The sequence below is a fragment of the Corylus avellana genome, chromosome ca2, assembly GCF_901000735.1.
Source record: "Corylus avellana chromosome ca2, CavTom2PMs-1.0".
In the NCBI taxonomy this organism is placed as follows: Eukaryota; Viridiplantae; Streptophyta; class Magnoliopsida; order Fagales; family Betulaceae; genus Corylus; species Corylus avellana.
The window spans coordinates 48,559,565-48,574,385 of record NC_081542.1 but is presented as its reverse complement, the minus strand read 5'-3'; the positions used below and the strand labels follow the sequence as shown (position 1 = coordinate 48,574,385).

Here is a 14,821-nt window from a genome sequence, read left to right as displayed (position 1 = left end):
AAGGTTTCTTCCATGCCTAGTGTTTCCTTCACAATTGGTGCAAAGGTTTTTGAACTCTCCCCACAGGAGGTAATGTCATCCCAACTTATCCCTGACTTCTTTTGTATTCCAAAATGTTGTTGCCATGTAGTTGGATTCTGAATTTGTTTTGTAATCAAGTGGTGTATAGATCAGGTAGATAGTGTTGTCCACTTATATTGTTTTATATTATTTCATCAGTTTGAGATGTGAACTCCAATAATTATGTCTGGTAACGAGAGTAATGTTACTCTTTCACACCCTTTACACAAGCTGACATAGCATGTGTTAAGTAACTTGTTTTAAATGGCTGACATGAAAAGTCTTTTAAAATGTCACTTAAGGCAGTATGAAATAGATGTTAAGAGTAACATTAATCTTTACTCAATGGCCTAGTTCTTCTTTCTTGGTATGCTCCTGTGACCTGGATATTTCATTTCCAGCACTGAGTAGACTTTCTTTGAGCTCTCTGACTGAACCTTTGGTTCTATTGGTTCATCACAATGTCGAAAAAGAATTTGTTTTGCCTTTAAAGGCTGCTGGATTTGGGGTAACCAGCTCTTACCTCATCATCTGATGATAAGGATTGCCCAATGGCAGTTTGGTACCCACTATCGAGGAAGAATCTAGTTCTAATGTTATCTTAGATTTGGTCATCTATCATCCTGTCTGTGTTTGGATATGTAGAAGTAGAACAAACTTCCTGAATATGTTAATAGAATATCATGGTACTGATGTTAACTTTTGTGGACGGTGTCATCAGTACATACTCAAGGTGGGCGAGGGCCCTGCAGCTCAGTGCATCAGCGGCTTTACAGCTTTAGATGTTCCTCCGCCTCGCGGACCTCTCTGGTATTTCCATTGTCAATTTTCCTTTTAATGTCAGGCAATTTTCCGTTTATTGCAAAGCATCTGTTCATGGTGATGCTTCTGGGTTGATGGTTCTAACCTGAGGGCACTTTGTGAAATGTAGGATCTTGGGAGATATCTTCATGGGTCGCTACCACACTGTCTTCGATTTCGGTAGGCTGAGAGTCGGATTTGCAGAGGCAGCATAGAAATCTGGCCTGCACCGTAATCCTTATCTATTACTGTTTAATGCGTGTAACTTCTTTAAACGTGACAAAGTGAAATGATGGAATATTGTGTTGCTTGTATATATTCTCTGTTATGAATCTGAATATTTAAGTGGTATGTATGTGCATTGAGGGCTATGGATTTGCTGTCGTTATTTTGTTGATCCAGATTTTCAAAATGCTCTCTAAAAGCTCCTTTAAAACTGGGTAGAAATAATAACATGACCAAGGTTTTGCCTGGCACAGAGGTTGAAAGACACTGGTAATTTACAATTGTATATGAAAAATTTGGTTAGGTGGAATTCGGCTTTTCTGAAGCATGCATTGGAAAAGTGGAAAATACATTTTACTTTCATGAACTATTCATCTATTTGCACTTTTAACTCCAATGCTTAAAAAATGACTTTATTCTCTCAAGCTTTTAAATTGTTCCAATTTGATTATCCTAACTTTTTCTTTTTTACCCAAAATGCCTCCATTCCATGTTTTTTTTTTAAAAAAATAAATAAAAATAAGGGATGGCCGGTCTGGGGTGGCTAGGCCCAACTGGGGTGGTCGGCCACCCCTTAAATTAAATTTTTTTTTAAAAAAAAAAATTAATTTTTTATTTTTTATTTTTAACTTGGAATGAGGGGCATTTTGGAAAAAAAAAAAAGGTTAAATACTCTTTTGTCCCTATGGTTTCAATACTTTATTTTTTTTCCCTTTAGGGTTTTATTTTTATCATAGGAAGTACTTATGGTTTTTATAAAGACCAATATGGTACCTTTGTTAAAAGTCTGTCTAAAACTTAACAGAACACCACGTCAGCACCAATCAAATATCGTCACGTGTTATATAATTAATTTTTAAAAAAAATTAAAAAGATTAAAAAATTATATTTTTTTTTAAAAAATAAAAAATTGGGGGTGGCCATTAGTCGGATGGGGGTGGCTTGCCATCTGGCCAATTTGGGGTGGCTTGGGCCAGATGGAGGTGGCCGGGCCACCCCAAGGAGCCCAAGGGGTGGCCGAAACCACCCACAGTGGGTTTGGGGTGGTTTCGGCCACCCCCATCTGGCTTGTATGGGGGTGGCTCACCACCCCACAGCCAGATGGTGGTGGCTCGGCCATCCGAAAGAAGCCCATATCTTTTTCTTGCCCTTTTCCATCAACTTTCTGCAGAACGACTCTCATGTCTACTCTGAGGCATCCATTTCTGAATTTGTCACCCAATACACCACCAGGATTCGCCGTGATTTTAAATTTTGAAATGCCTCTGCCAGTGCTGACCACTTCTACGTATAATATCATTCTATTGGTCGAGAGGTCGCCTCTAGGCTTCATGATTTGTATAACAATGCCATCCAGGTAACTTGCTCATCTAGCTACTTCCAGAGATACTATGTTTCCCACAAAGATGTGGCAAGTTTGTCCTCGCCCACATAAGAAAGCTCTCACTCCCCTGGCCACCCCCATCCGACTGTGGGGGTGGCGAGTAGATGGGGGTAAATGGCTGTAGTCAGCCCCAAAAATTTTTTTTTTTCTTTCTTTTTGTGCAAAACCATAATTTTTTAATCTTTTTAATTTTTTTTTAAAAAAAATTATTTATATGACATATGACGACATTTGATTGGTGCTGACATGGCGTTCCGTTAAGTTTTGAACATAATTTTAACGGAAGTACCATCTTGGTCTTTATGAAAACTACATGAACCTCCTATGATAAAAATAAAATCCTAAGGGGAGAAAAATAAAGTGTTAAAACCTTATGGGGCAAAAGAATATTTAACTAAAAAAAAAAAAAAAAAAGTCAGAATGGTCGAATTGCAATAATTTGAAAGTTTTGAGGATAAAATGTCACTTTTTAAACATTGAGGTTAAAAGTGCAAATAGGTAGATAGTTTAAGGAGTAAAATGTATTTTTTCCAATTGGCCGAAAAAATATCTTCGGCGGTCAACACATTTTGGTGGGTTCAATTATTGCTTTAGGTAAGCACAAGTTTTGAGAGCTTCTCCATTCACAGAAGAAGTGTGACAAAATTGTTAGAAAGGCATTTGTTTATTCTTTAGCTTGAACCTCATTCTCATTTTCTTAAGAAGGCAGGCAGTTTAGGCGGTGTCTCGCGGGCCGTTTTGACGTTGTTGCATTAGTCGGCCATTTTATATTTGTCAAGACCCAAGCGTGCCTCCTTATTAAATCCAGAAAACCTGCGTTGAAATAAAAGGCATCGAAAGCATGTTTCCAAGTGTTTTGTCCACTCACGCTTCACTTACAACAATAAAATGATTAACTGAATACACCTAATTCTCATAAATAAATAAAAGAATGAGTTTGTAACTCCCCTTTTGTTCTTTCTTTAGAATATCATTTCATGCTAGCGAGCGTGCTAAAAATCGGTTACGGTTGTAAGGATAAATTTCTTACAAAGTGATATTGATGTGATAGTTCATACGACGACACTGCTTACTTTAGCAAAAATAAATAAATAAATAAATCTATACATTAAATTTTGTTGCTTAATCTTTCTTATCCATGTTATTCGACGTCACATGTACTCATGTGGACTGCCAGAGACAGATATGGGGCGGTGGGGGGACCAACATAGGCCATAGCCTCCCCTTGAAAGGGTCTATATGATTATGTTTTAATATACATCTTAAGGTCAAAATAATTTAGTTTGGCTTCTAGTCCTTGGAAAAAGCAGTGCAAAAAATTAAGTGCAAAACAAGTTTTATTCGCAAGACTTTACTCATTATGGAAAATAAATAAATAATTGAAAATAGAACTTTATCATTATGTAATTCAACATTCAGACTTTTAAGAATTGTTAAATATTTCTGAATTTTGTCAATGGTTGTTAAGTACTAGAAGATCAATTGTCTACCAACTTGTTTATCGACTTGTTGTACTTGTGCTTAAAGCTTGTTTGTGATTGCGTTTGAGAAATAGAGCTTTTAAGTCAAAAAGAGCTTTTGGGCAAAAGTTTTATTTTTAAGTTTTTACCAAAAGTGCTTTTTGGCCATTTTTTTTAGGCTTTTTAAACCCTTAAAAGAGCTTTTAATTTTTTTACCAAACAAATACGTTTTTCTTCAAACGGGCTTTTTGAGTGTTAAAAGCACTTTTAGGCCTCTCAAACGCAATTCCAAACATGCTTTTACTCTTCCTGTTTTTACTGCAACTAGAAATATTGTCAAAACTAAGCTTTACAACAAAATTAAAAATGAGTTTCGATCTCACGGATTCTTTGATGTTGTAGATTCGAAAGAGAAATTGTTGTGAATTTTAGTACAAATTCATCTCATAAATAATTTTTAGAATCTAAAGATTCTTAAACTGTCGCATGAGTTTATAAGAATTCATCACGCGGAGAAAAGAACATATACCCACATAGCAATTCACACGCTAAGACACCAACTATGCCAGGGATTCACGTTTATTGCTGCGGTTGAGAGACGTTGGGGTGCTTGTATGAAAAGCAAAACCTGGGTCCACAGAGCTTTTCCCTAAAGCTCACACTTCACATATGTTATGAGAATAAAGAGACCTTAACCATTGGGTTGCTTCAAAGGGACACCCCATGGATTCCATGTTCACACACGCAAAGCTTCAAAGCCCTCCAACCTCAACTCAAAAAGTAGTGTAACAAATTGAATTTGAATAGATTGTTAACGATTCGAACAGCAAATGTGAACGTTTTTATGAGGTCTACCTGCATAAACAGGACCACATAGAGTGACTGCTGGAGACTTATTCAGATAGATAGCTATAAACCAAGAAAATTACTAGGAATCTCTATTTGTAACTAACAAAGTGGATGGGTTGTCATGGGTTGGACGGATTGGTGGAAGAATGTGAGTGTTGGACCTTTTGGTTGGACGGTTTTGGCTTTGCCCTTTTCAACTAAATTCCAATTGGGCGGTTCCAATGGAGATTCCAAGCTTTTTGAGGTTGGTTTGTACAAAAGGCTGCTCCTATCCTCTTTTTCCCTTTTGCCTTTGCTTTGATTCTTCATTTCTTCTTGTGAACTTCACCTACAATGCAAGTAATCTTAGTAGGAACTGTACACATCTCATACTTTCCCAAAACCTTTGCATGTCTTTTTCTTTTTCTCTTCTGTAAGTATTCATGCCTTTGTTCTTGAAAAGAGTGCTTCTCTATGTTTAGTTATACTCTCGATATGTCCAACAAGTTACCTCCTTTCCATGTGGTCCAACCTCCAAAGTTGTTTGGACTTGTCCTAATTTTTAAACTTTTTCCAGATAATCAACTTATGGGCACTGATTGGGATCATCTATATGGCAACCACTTAATATATACCCCAATGGATTGGAGCAAACTTTGCAGGATATAAACTAGGAGTATTTAATTGTATAACTGTCTGTCAGGTTTAGGTTGTGTTGAATTGTTGAAGTATATGTATAAGATTATATAAGTCAATCATAATTCAACTCATTTAAATTTAATCAAACGGGTTCAATCTCTCAACTCTAATCCACTAATTTTGTTATGAGTTCGGGTCAAATTCGCAGATCGTATAAAAAATTGACAGCCCTTATATAAACTAATTCAAATAGCAAAGAACAACCAGTTTAGAGGGTGGCTCTCTTACAATCGACTAAAAGATCTTTCCAATCATTCTTGACATCATCTACACTATTTTTATCTCCTCCACTCGAGAAATTAGAAGAGTTTTCTTTTCTACCTACCACGTGACAAAATAGGTTGCGGGTTTCCTATCGATCTTTTTCAAGAAGCATTCTCATCTCTCCCAAACTTCAATTATTGAGAGCTGAAAGGATACCTGGTTAATTTCTTGATTCTTTCTCTCATGCACTCTTATTTACTTTTGAAAAAAGAAAAAGAAAAATGGCAAACACCAACCCGTCCAAGTAAAATCTTCAAAGGATGGTTTGGTTGAGCCCTCCCCCCTATCTTAACTTTAGATACAACTTTGTCTTTTATGGTAGATTATTGCTAAAGTGTTTAGTTTAAACTATTTAGAGCAAAGCTTTAACAAAAGTCAAGCACTTAAATACTCTCAAAATCCAAAGCAAGCAGTGGAATATCCCACACAATGATCCTCATCCATTGTATCACTATCCCATCACTCCATGCTCATCAATGACACCTCTCTCCATGCCTGCCACCGCACTTCTTCGCACGTGCTCACATGACGCCATGTGCAAAGTATAATTCATAGTTAAGCTATCTAAAGGCCGGCCAAAGTTGCCTTATCTCCTTCTTTTGCCAAGTGGAGGCTGAGAGACTGCGGCCGCCCATTGGCCACAACGAAAAGACCAAAACGTCACGAGAAAAAAAATAAAAAAAAGCATAACTTCTCACACTAAGCCAACCATACCAAACCGAAGTCTAAAGACTTTGCATATATATATACGTTGAAGTTGATGAACCTCCACCAAACACATTTGCCTAACATTTCAGTGTCTCAACCTCCTAACCATCACCTCTCAGCTCTCCCAATGGACTGGACCAGAGGCCGAACCATAGGCCGTGGCTCGACCGCCACGGTCTCGACCGCAACTGCTCACGGGTCTGGTCGGGTTCTTGCCGTCAAGTCGGCCGAGCTCTCACAATCAGAATTCCTTAAAAGGGAACAGAGGATTCTTTCTACGTTAAGCTGCCCTCAAATTGTGGCATACAGGGGATGTGACATTACATGTGAAAATGGTAAGCTTCTATACAACATTTTCATGGAGTATGCGCCACGTGGCACGCTTGTCGACGCAATTCGCAGCCGTGGTGGTGGCTTAGAGGAGGCAGAAATCAAGGCCTACACGCGCAACATTGTGTTGGGGCTTGAGTACCTTCACTCTAATGGTATAGTGCATTGTGACATCAAGTGTCACAACGTTTTGGTCACTGGTGATGGTGTGAAGATTGCTGACTTGGGCTGCGCCAGGCGGATTGATGATGATGGTGTAACAAGTGATGATTTGGCAATCGCCGGCACGCCGGTCTTCATGGCACCGGAGGTGGCGCGTGGAGAGCAACAGGGGTTCCCTGCTGATGTGTGGGCTATGGGGTGCGCCGTGATCGAGATGGCTACAGGGAGAGCCCCGTGGACTGATGCTTCCGGCCCGGTATCGGCCCTTTACCGAATTGGGTATTCGGGTGATGTGCCGGAGGCTCCCAGCTTCATGTCAAAGCAGGCCAAGGATTTCTTGGACAAGTGTTTGAAGAGAGACCCAGTAGATAGGTGGTCAGCTAGAGAACTTCTCAATCATGCTTTTCTTGAAGAAGCTAAGGAACCCAATTGCTTCGATTCGGATACTCCAACAACCGTATTGGATCAAGGCATTTGGGACTCAATAGAGGAGCCAGAGACAATTCCGAGCCCGACCCATAAAAGTTCTTCGGATTCCCCCGGTGAAAGAATCCGGCGGTTGGGTAGAATCAGCACAACGTCGTCTCAAGGAATGCCCAATTGGGTATTGGATGAAGGTTGGATAACAGTGAGAAGCAATGGCAGCAAAGAGCCAGAGATGTTCAATTGCAGTCAGGAGAAGGAGTTGGTGTATTCCAATGAACCCACCAGCAGTGGGGCCGGGGCATGTAATCCTAGTAGTAGTTGTAATTGTAGTTATGTTAGCAGCAATAGGAGCGTCTCATTGATGGCCTATGAATGCAAAAAGGAGGCTTTTAAATGTAAGAAAGATGAATTATGTGGGAACATTGATTTGAGAATAAAATGGACAGTTTTTCTGCATTCCCAATTATTTTTTTCTTTCTTTCATTACCATATGATTCATGAATCCGATCCAATGCAATAGGGTTGTTTTATTGCATTGTAATAGAGCAGCCGAACATAACGGACTCTACCCGTTTGGGTTGTTCGAGCCCCACTTACTCATGCTGCTCCGAACAGTTGTTCGGGCTCCACCCGCTCGGCAATTGACCAAGCTGATAGGGGGTCTTCCTACACGCAATAAGGACAACTTCTACACAAGATCCCCATTAGTGATTGAGGTTCATCCTTGTCATCTTTTACCCAGGGCTGCAAATTGGCTTGGCTATAGATGGGTCTCACCTAATTCTATAACCAGCCCAGTGTGGCAGTAATTTTGTTTTCCACGAGTAAAAAATACGAGCCGGGAAAGTGGTAAAAGAGGCCGGACCAAGTAACGTTAGAAGCCTTTTCTATGTTCATTTGACTTAAAAAAAAAAAAAAAAAATCCGAATGATGTAAATTTTAAAATTATCATTACATCAAAATTTAATAGTAATTTATTACTCACTATTTTAATCTTTGACTTTGGGTTAAAACTAGGCAAAGTGATTTTTTTTTTTAGTTAAATATTCTTAATACTACTATCAGCCATTTTTTTTTTAACAAAAACCCCACAAATTGACAGACTCTGTTAGGGTTGACCTTTAAAATTGATAAAAATAATAATAATAATAATAATAATAAAATTTGACTAAAATCTTCCGAAACCAAATTTATCATTTTAAAAAAATAAAGGTCAATTTTATTTTTTAAATAATTTAAATGATTAATAATGTCGGTTTGTGAATTTTTTTTTTTGAAAATGACTGATAGTTCAGAGAGTTTAAAAATATATGTAATCCTTTTTTAGTGAGAAAACAAAACTTAAATCTATCCATCTATTTAGGTGTAATAATGTCTGGGATTGGAGTCAATAATAGTAATTTAAGCACTCACTTTTGTTCCATCACAACTTAGAGTCTCTTCAATAGCAAACCGCACACATAAAAAAAAAGAATCAAAACACACTCCATGGCCAGCATTAAAAATGACCCACTTTCCTTTATGTTGCTCAGCCAGATTAGGTCAACCTTTACCTAATACCTAATTAGCCAGTGCTTCATAACCACCACTTTTACATAATCTCACAATCAATCTTTTCCCCCAAACGACAACGTATAGTGCCATTCCATAGCTCATTAGGTCCATTGGCTCTCTTTCAACTCATCAAATACAAATGCTCACGGCCGGCCCACCATGAAAAGCATTGCAAGTTGCAACAAATATTATGTCTCTTATTGATAAGTTGTCTTTTCTCAAGTTGTTTATCAGAACTCAGAAGCCCTCATTTGGTCTAACAAGAAGATTTATATGCATAGCTAATAGCTTCCCACTCTAATATTACTCCTCAGCAACTCCACTTCAAACACTATCCACTTGCTTTGGTTCAATTTTCCTATTGGTATACTCAACTACCAAAGGGCCCATAAATCCCGTCTACCTCGGCCCTAATGATAGCTGAACCGCCTACTAATCATTACGGCCTGCTTCCTTCTTGTTCGTTGCTGCACCAAGCATGGCAAGTTTGGCTTGGAGCTCCATTTCATCAGGAACTTTTGTTATTAGGAGATTTGGAGGTATTTTTGATCAGTCGAGTTACCTTATAGTGCATGAAAGAAGGGACCATAAAAAATAATAATAATAAAAATAAAAATAAAAATAAAAAATAAAAAAAAAGGCCAGCCCCTTTTCAAGAAATCCTTCAGGAGGTTCAATGATGCATGGTGGGCTTACTGCTTACTCGTTCCTGCTTACCTTTCTTGCTCTGGCCACTGTGGAATACGCACAGGAGCTGAAAGGTGACACAGCACTCGGGCTAATGCTTGTCTTGGTAACTCTCTCTGTCATGGTCCTCCTGGGCTTGATGCTGCTCACTGCACTCAAAAGCACCAGGCTTTTGCGTGAAAATGATCCCATTCACAGTTTTTTTAATAAACTAAGAGGACTGTAACCAGGCCACACAAGGACTTAAAACACAAATGTGGACTTATGATCTACTCTCAACGCCTGTTGACAGAAGACAGCAGCCACCAATTACAATAGAAAATTCTGTAACTTCATGAATATCTAGAGTAGTTCAACTGTTGTGCAGTAAGAATCACATCTAACAAGGTAAGAAAACACATGTTCATAAAAAGAAACCAAAATCAGCAGTAAATATTTTCTCTATTTTGTCAGCACAAAATTGATCATTTCTACTTCGTCACTTAAGCACTACATAAGTTAAAAACACACAAACTGAAAACCCTATATTTTTTTTTTTCTTTGGGGGCGGGGATGCCTTTTACCACATATGGGGGCATAGACTGTAATCAACCAAACCATTGTGGAACTCGCAAAAAATACCATGAACACCAAAAAGAAAACCTTAAAAAGAATTGCAAGAGGTGTTGTGTTCCTTAAGTATTCTTCTTGCTACCAGAATGTGACAATCTCCTGTCCAATGACTGCAACTGGTTCCTGAGATTTTGGTTTTCCTCAAGCAAGCGATCATACTCGAGAAGGAACCCTTCAGACTGTTTTCTTAACGCAACTGCATTGGCCTCTGCACCATTTACTTCTTTTGTCCTCGTCTCCAGCTCCGACTCCAGCTGCTTGAGTTTTGTCTGCAGTGTGGCTGTTTCTTCCTCCAATGCTTTGATTTCCTCCAAACCACCAGATTTCCCATCTTCAGGTCCTCGGTTCTGATTCTTAAAAGCTTCCATGCTCTTTCTTCGTATGCGCAGCTCTCTGATATAATGATGTAGTCTGTCCATCATTAGTGCAAGAAATAGAGAAGACCCTGCAAGTAATTAGCCCAAGTTTAAATCTTAATATAGTTCAATAGCTAACAAGTCAGTCACTGAGCAAAATAGGGTTCAAACTCAAACAATAAGTTCAATCCTGAAACAAAAATCCTGTACATGTAAATTTTAAGGGAGAGCAGCTCACCTCCGATTCAAGCACCTTCCATTCCCTCATATTTCTATATGAATGAATGCCACATGTTAAAAAATCAATCCAAATGCAAGTAAAAGACCATGTCATGCACATAGAATACTAACGTTGATGTTAACTACAAATCCATCTCTTCTCCTCTCTTGCGACAGCAACACTTCCCCTTAAAGACTCCAGTAAACTTATGGGGGACCTCAAAAAAAACCAACTGGCCTAAAGCTAGTGAAGTAAGCTTCAGGATTCATGGCTTGAGATTCGGGCATTGTTTTTGCATTCATTTGTGTAGATCTGTTGTTTGATCCAATGTCAAACCTGTTTTTGAACTCATTTTTGTTAGTGCTGAAGGAGGAAAGATTGATGGTATAGGTTTTGATTTGGAGGTTGATGGTGCTGAAACCAGTGAAGTAGGTGGTTGTGTGGATACGAATTGTGGTGAGGGTGAGGATGACAAATTGAGGTTTTTTAACAGTGAAGGACTTGATGAGCAATTGGCAAGTGAGGTTGCGATTGCACTGGGTTTGGAGGAGGATCATGGTGAAATGGAGGTGGGTAAACTGGTGGCAAAGCTTGCAAATGATGCCGAGGCCAAGATGGTCAGCTATGAAGATCTTATTTTTAAAGGAATGAGTGACTTCAATAAAGTGGAAACTATCATAAGATACTTGAATAGTAAATGGGGATAGAATCATTGCTACCTGCTAATGTTTATGCAAAGAGAAGGGAAGAAGGCTAGGGATTCCATTACTATGATTAGCCAGAGAAGGTGGAGTAGCTAACAACAAGAGAATATGTAGTTAATTATGATGTTATAATTAGAACTTGTTTGGGAATGCGTTAAGGAGCTTAAAAAGTGCTTTTAGTGCATAAAAAGTTGTTCCAAGAAAAAATCGGTCCATTTGGTAAAAAAACTTAAAAAAGGTAATTTTTTATTTTTATTTTTTTTCTACTTTTTTGCTCTAAAAAGAAGCTTGAAAATGAAGCTTTTTATAAAAATCTCTTTTAGGCTTTTTCCATGGACAAAAACTATATTTCTCAACATAATCCCAAACAAGCTCATAGTATTCTGTGTAAATGATGTGGCATTTTTCTGGCCTTTTGATTCACTTTTGAGCATGAGGTATTCATTCATTAAAAATGGGAGGAAACAGGAGACGCTTGAATTGGAAGTGAGCTACTTCAATTTTAGTAATTCATTGTATTTGACTAAATTATATGCTAAGGTGGTAAAATTTGAATAATTTAATTCAAAAGATTGGTTCTAATTTTACGAACTCTACCGTTGAGGTATGTTGGAAAATCTAGTGCATCATGAGCCATCTAATTAATACTAAAAGAGGTTTCAAAATGAAAAGTGTAAAGATAATAAATTATAAATTTAACAAAAATACAGGACAAGCATTTTGTTTGCTGATTAAGTAATTCCTTAATAACCAGGGTAAGCAATGCAATGATCCAAGCATTGACTGCTACTATGAACAATTTCAATGAATAAAATGGATCTCTCAAGTAGATTTAAAATAATTAACAGTACATTTTAGCTTAAAGTAAGCGTTCCACACACCACAGAGATCTTATTTCCTTATTAACATGACCCAGAAAATCAAATCACTTGGATTATGTAAATCAAGATCAAGAAAATTGGTTCATTAATAGATTACCACAATTCCCTACTATGATTTATTCAAACAAAAGAAAAAACCAATTTCTTCTTCTACAAAATCCAAAAAAGCGAAAGAAAAATTCAAACAGTTTAATCATAAATAATAATTAATGACTTTTAAACTCTAAATCACATCCAATCGATATGGCATTGCATTTAAAACCCTCAACTCTCTAAAGATGATAAAATTCAAAGAATTTAACCATAAATAAAGGTTATAATACAATATTGTGCTTTAAAAAACCCCACAATTAATTCGCTAAAATAAAAAATTGATCATTACCCATGAGAGTGGCTTCGAGGAGGTGCTTGGCCATGAGAACCTGATCCGTTGGATTGACCGCGCCGTCGTCGATCCTACGTCTACGGATCTTGGCCATGCTGTAGACGCTGGACATGAGCACCACCAGAACCGTTCCCGCCACGGTCTTGACCATGACGGGCCCACGCCCGCGCTTGACCCGGTCCAGGCCCACGATCACCAGCTTTCTCAGGGGGGTCTTGAACAGCATCACCAGTATCAGACCCATCTCCGAGAATATCACCGCGAACAATAGCTGCTGCATTTTTGATATCAGAGATCGGACTGCGAGGGATTGGTCGAGATTGGTTGAGTGTAGGTTGTTATCATAGGATGGGGTGTATGGGAGGCGCGAATTGTTGGGTCAGAGTCTCTCTCGCAGGCTCTATCACTCAGAGCCTAAAGATATGAATGAAGAAATAGGGGCTTTCTCTTTCCTTCTGCTAGAAGCATAGAAGGAGGACTTTTGAAATTTTCGTAGAGAGTCCCTAGCCAATGTTTATTTACAATCAAGGACTTTTTGCTTATCCGGGTGGGTTATCTGATATTCACGATTAGGGTCTTAAATTAGGATAATTTTGGATTAAGACCGTCTAGATTTCTCAAGTAATGCTACAAGTCCATCTTGGGTCTCTCTTCAGTTTCTTCAAGAATAATGTGACTATTAAAATCACCATTAGGCTTGTGATTGATCATTATTGAATTTTGATCAAATTATGATTTTAATAGCCATATCATTCTTTGAATGACTCAAGAGGGACACAGAAGAGACTTATAGAATTACTCAGATTTCTCGAGGTATTTTATCACCTAAAATTTATTTCATTAAAAAAAAATAGCTATTATCAAAAATGAAAGAAAGTATGATAAAATAATTATTTTAATCCTTAATTTGACTATGAACTATGAATGAAAGTATATTATAATCAAATTTTCTAAAACACTTCTATAGTACAATCATAATTTACTTTTTTAATGACATTTTTTCTTTATTTTTTAAAACATAAACAATTATTTTATAGCTTTTTTTTTTTTTTAATTCATGTTCCAAAATTTCAACCATTTTTTCATATTAGTATTCATTAATTTTATCAACCTATTCATCTCAGATTTACCATATTTTATCATATTTTTTACAAGTGATATATACTGATGTGACAAAATCTCATAAATTTTAATTTTAAATAGTAATTGGAATTTAAGGAATTCTACAGAATAGAATATCTTAAAAATTTTAAATGATTTATATTAGAGGTTTTAAATTGTAATGATTATTTTTAAATAAATAATCCAAATATTATTATCCCAACATACTAAGATATAATTAATTATAAAATAATTTGCTTTGTTTGGTAATATTTCTTTCTTCTTCCTTTTTTTTTTAAAAAAAAAAAGAAAAAAGAAAAAAGACAATTCAAAACACAAAATACTCAAAATTACCTCTACATTTATGTCTTGTAATGACACTTTCTTTTTTTAGTATTAACAAAGGAAATATTTTTTAAAAATAATAAATATTGAGATAATTTATCTATCAATCTAAACTATTTAATTTAAAAGTAATAACTCCAGCTACCATTAAGATTGGTAAAACCCCTAAAAATAATAGGCTGAAATGGTGGGGAAGAAGGGTCTCCCTACTTCAAAGGAAAGGGGAAAATGCATTTTCACAGCCCTTCCTACAAATTTGTTGCATCAAGAAGAAGCCAAATGCAAACCTCTTGACTGAATTGCTCTAAAATGAAAAATGCTTAATCTAGCTTATTATATGAGTTTCTTTTAATCCATGTGAACTCATTTAACACTTTATACTTGTCCTTGAGTTGATTATGTATTTAATTTAATTTAATTTATTTTCATTTTTGTTAAGCAAGTTGATTATATATACATACATATAAGAATTGGCTGTAAGGAAATTGACATATTATGCAAGTGATGGTAATCATCAAATCCATCTTATCTTTTACTGCAGGGCTATAATTGAAAATGATATTGTCTATTTTGATGAATCGTTTATAAATTTTTATTTTTATTTTTTAAAAAAGGCCTATTAATGGTTA

At 36.8% G+C, this 14,821-nt stretch overlaps 3 protein-coding genes across 3 annotated transcripts; 2 read left to right on the top strand and 1 right to left on the bottom strand.

The window, feature by feature from the left end:
• Nucleotides 1–6: 6 nt before the first annotated feature.
• On the top strand, nt 7–1,258 carry LOC132168938 (aspartic proteinase-like). The gene is made up of 3 exons (XM_059580037.1): nt 7–69; nt 782–870; nt 992–1,258. Exons 1-3 carry the CDS (start codon nt 13–15, stop codon nt 1,074–1,076), a joined length of 231 nt encoding a protein of 76 aa, XP_059436020.1. The 5' UTR covers nt 7–12; the 3' UTR covers nt 1,077–1,258.
• Nucleotides 1,259–6,513: 5,255 nt separating this feature from the next.
• LOC132170120 (mitogen-activated protein kinase kinase kinase 18-like) lies at nt 6,514–7,867 on the top strand. The gene has a single exon (XM_059581024.1). It carries the CDS (start codon nt 6,557–6,559, stop codon nt 7,865–7,867), a length of 1,311 nt encoding a protein of 436 aa, XP_059437007.1. The 5' UTR covers nt 6,514–6,556.
• A 2,127-nt stretch (nt 7,868–9,994) lies between these two features.
• Nucleotides 9,995–13,188, bottom strand: LOC132171131 (uncharacterized). Its single transcript, XM_059582367.1, has 2 exons — nt 12,744–13,188; nt 9,995–10,645 (listed from the first exon to the last, which is right to left on the bottom strand). The coding sequence occupies exons 1-2, from the start codon at nt 13,024–13,026 to the stop codon at nt 10,263–10,265; spliced, it is 666 nt and encodes a 221-aa protein (XP_059438350.1). The 5' UTR covers nt 13,027–13,188; the 3' UTR covers nt 9,995–10,262.
• Nucleotides 13,189–14,821: the final 1,633 nt, after the last annotated feature.

Coding starts and splice junctions, on each gene's coding strand:
- LOC132168938 (XM_059580037.1), top strand. CDS start 13: ATGCCTAGTGTTTCCTTCACAATTGGTGCAAAGGTTTTTGAACTCTCC. Junction 70..781: donor TTGAACTCTCCCCACAGGAG/GTAATGTCATCC, acceptor CGGTGTCATCAG/TACATACTCAAGGTGGGCGA. Junction 871..991: donor CCGCCTCGCGGACCTCTCTG/GTATTTCCATTG, acceptor TGTGAAATGTAG/GATCTTGGGAGATATCTTCA.
- LOC132170120 (XM_059581024.1), top strand. CDS start 6,557: ATGGACTGGACCAGAGGCCGAACCATAGGCCGTGGCTCGACCGCCACG.
- LOC132171131 (XM_059582367.1), bottom strand. CDS start 13,026: ATGCAGCAGCTATTGTTCGCGGTGATATTCTCGGAGATGGGTCTGATA. Junction 10,646..12,743: donor CCTCGAAGCCACTCTCATGG/GTAATGATCAAT, acceptor AATTACTTGCAG/GGTCTTCTCTATTTCTTGCA.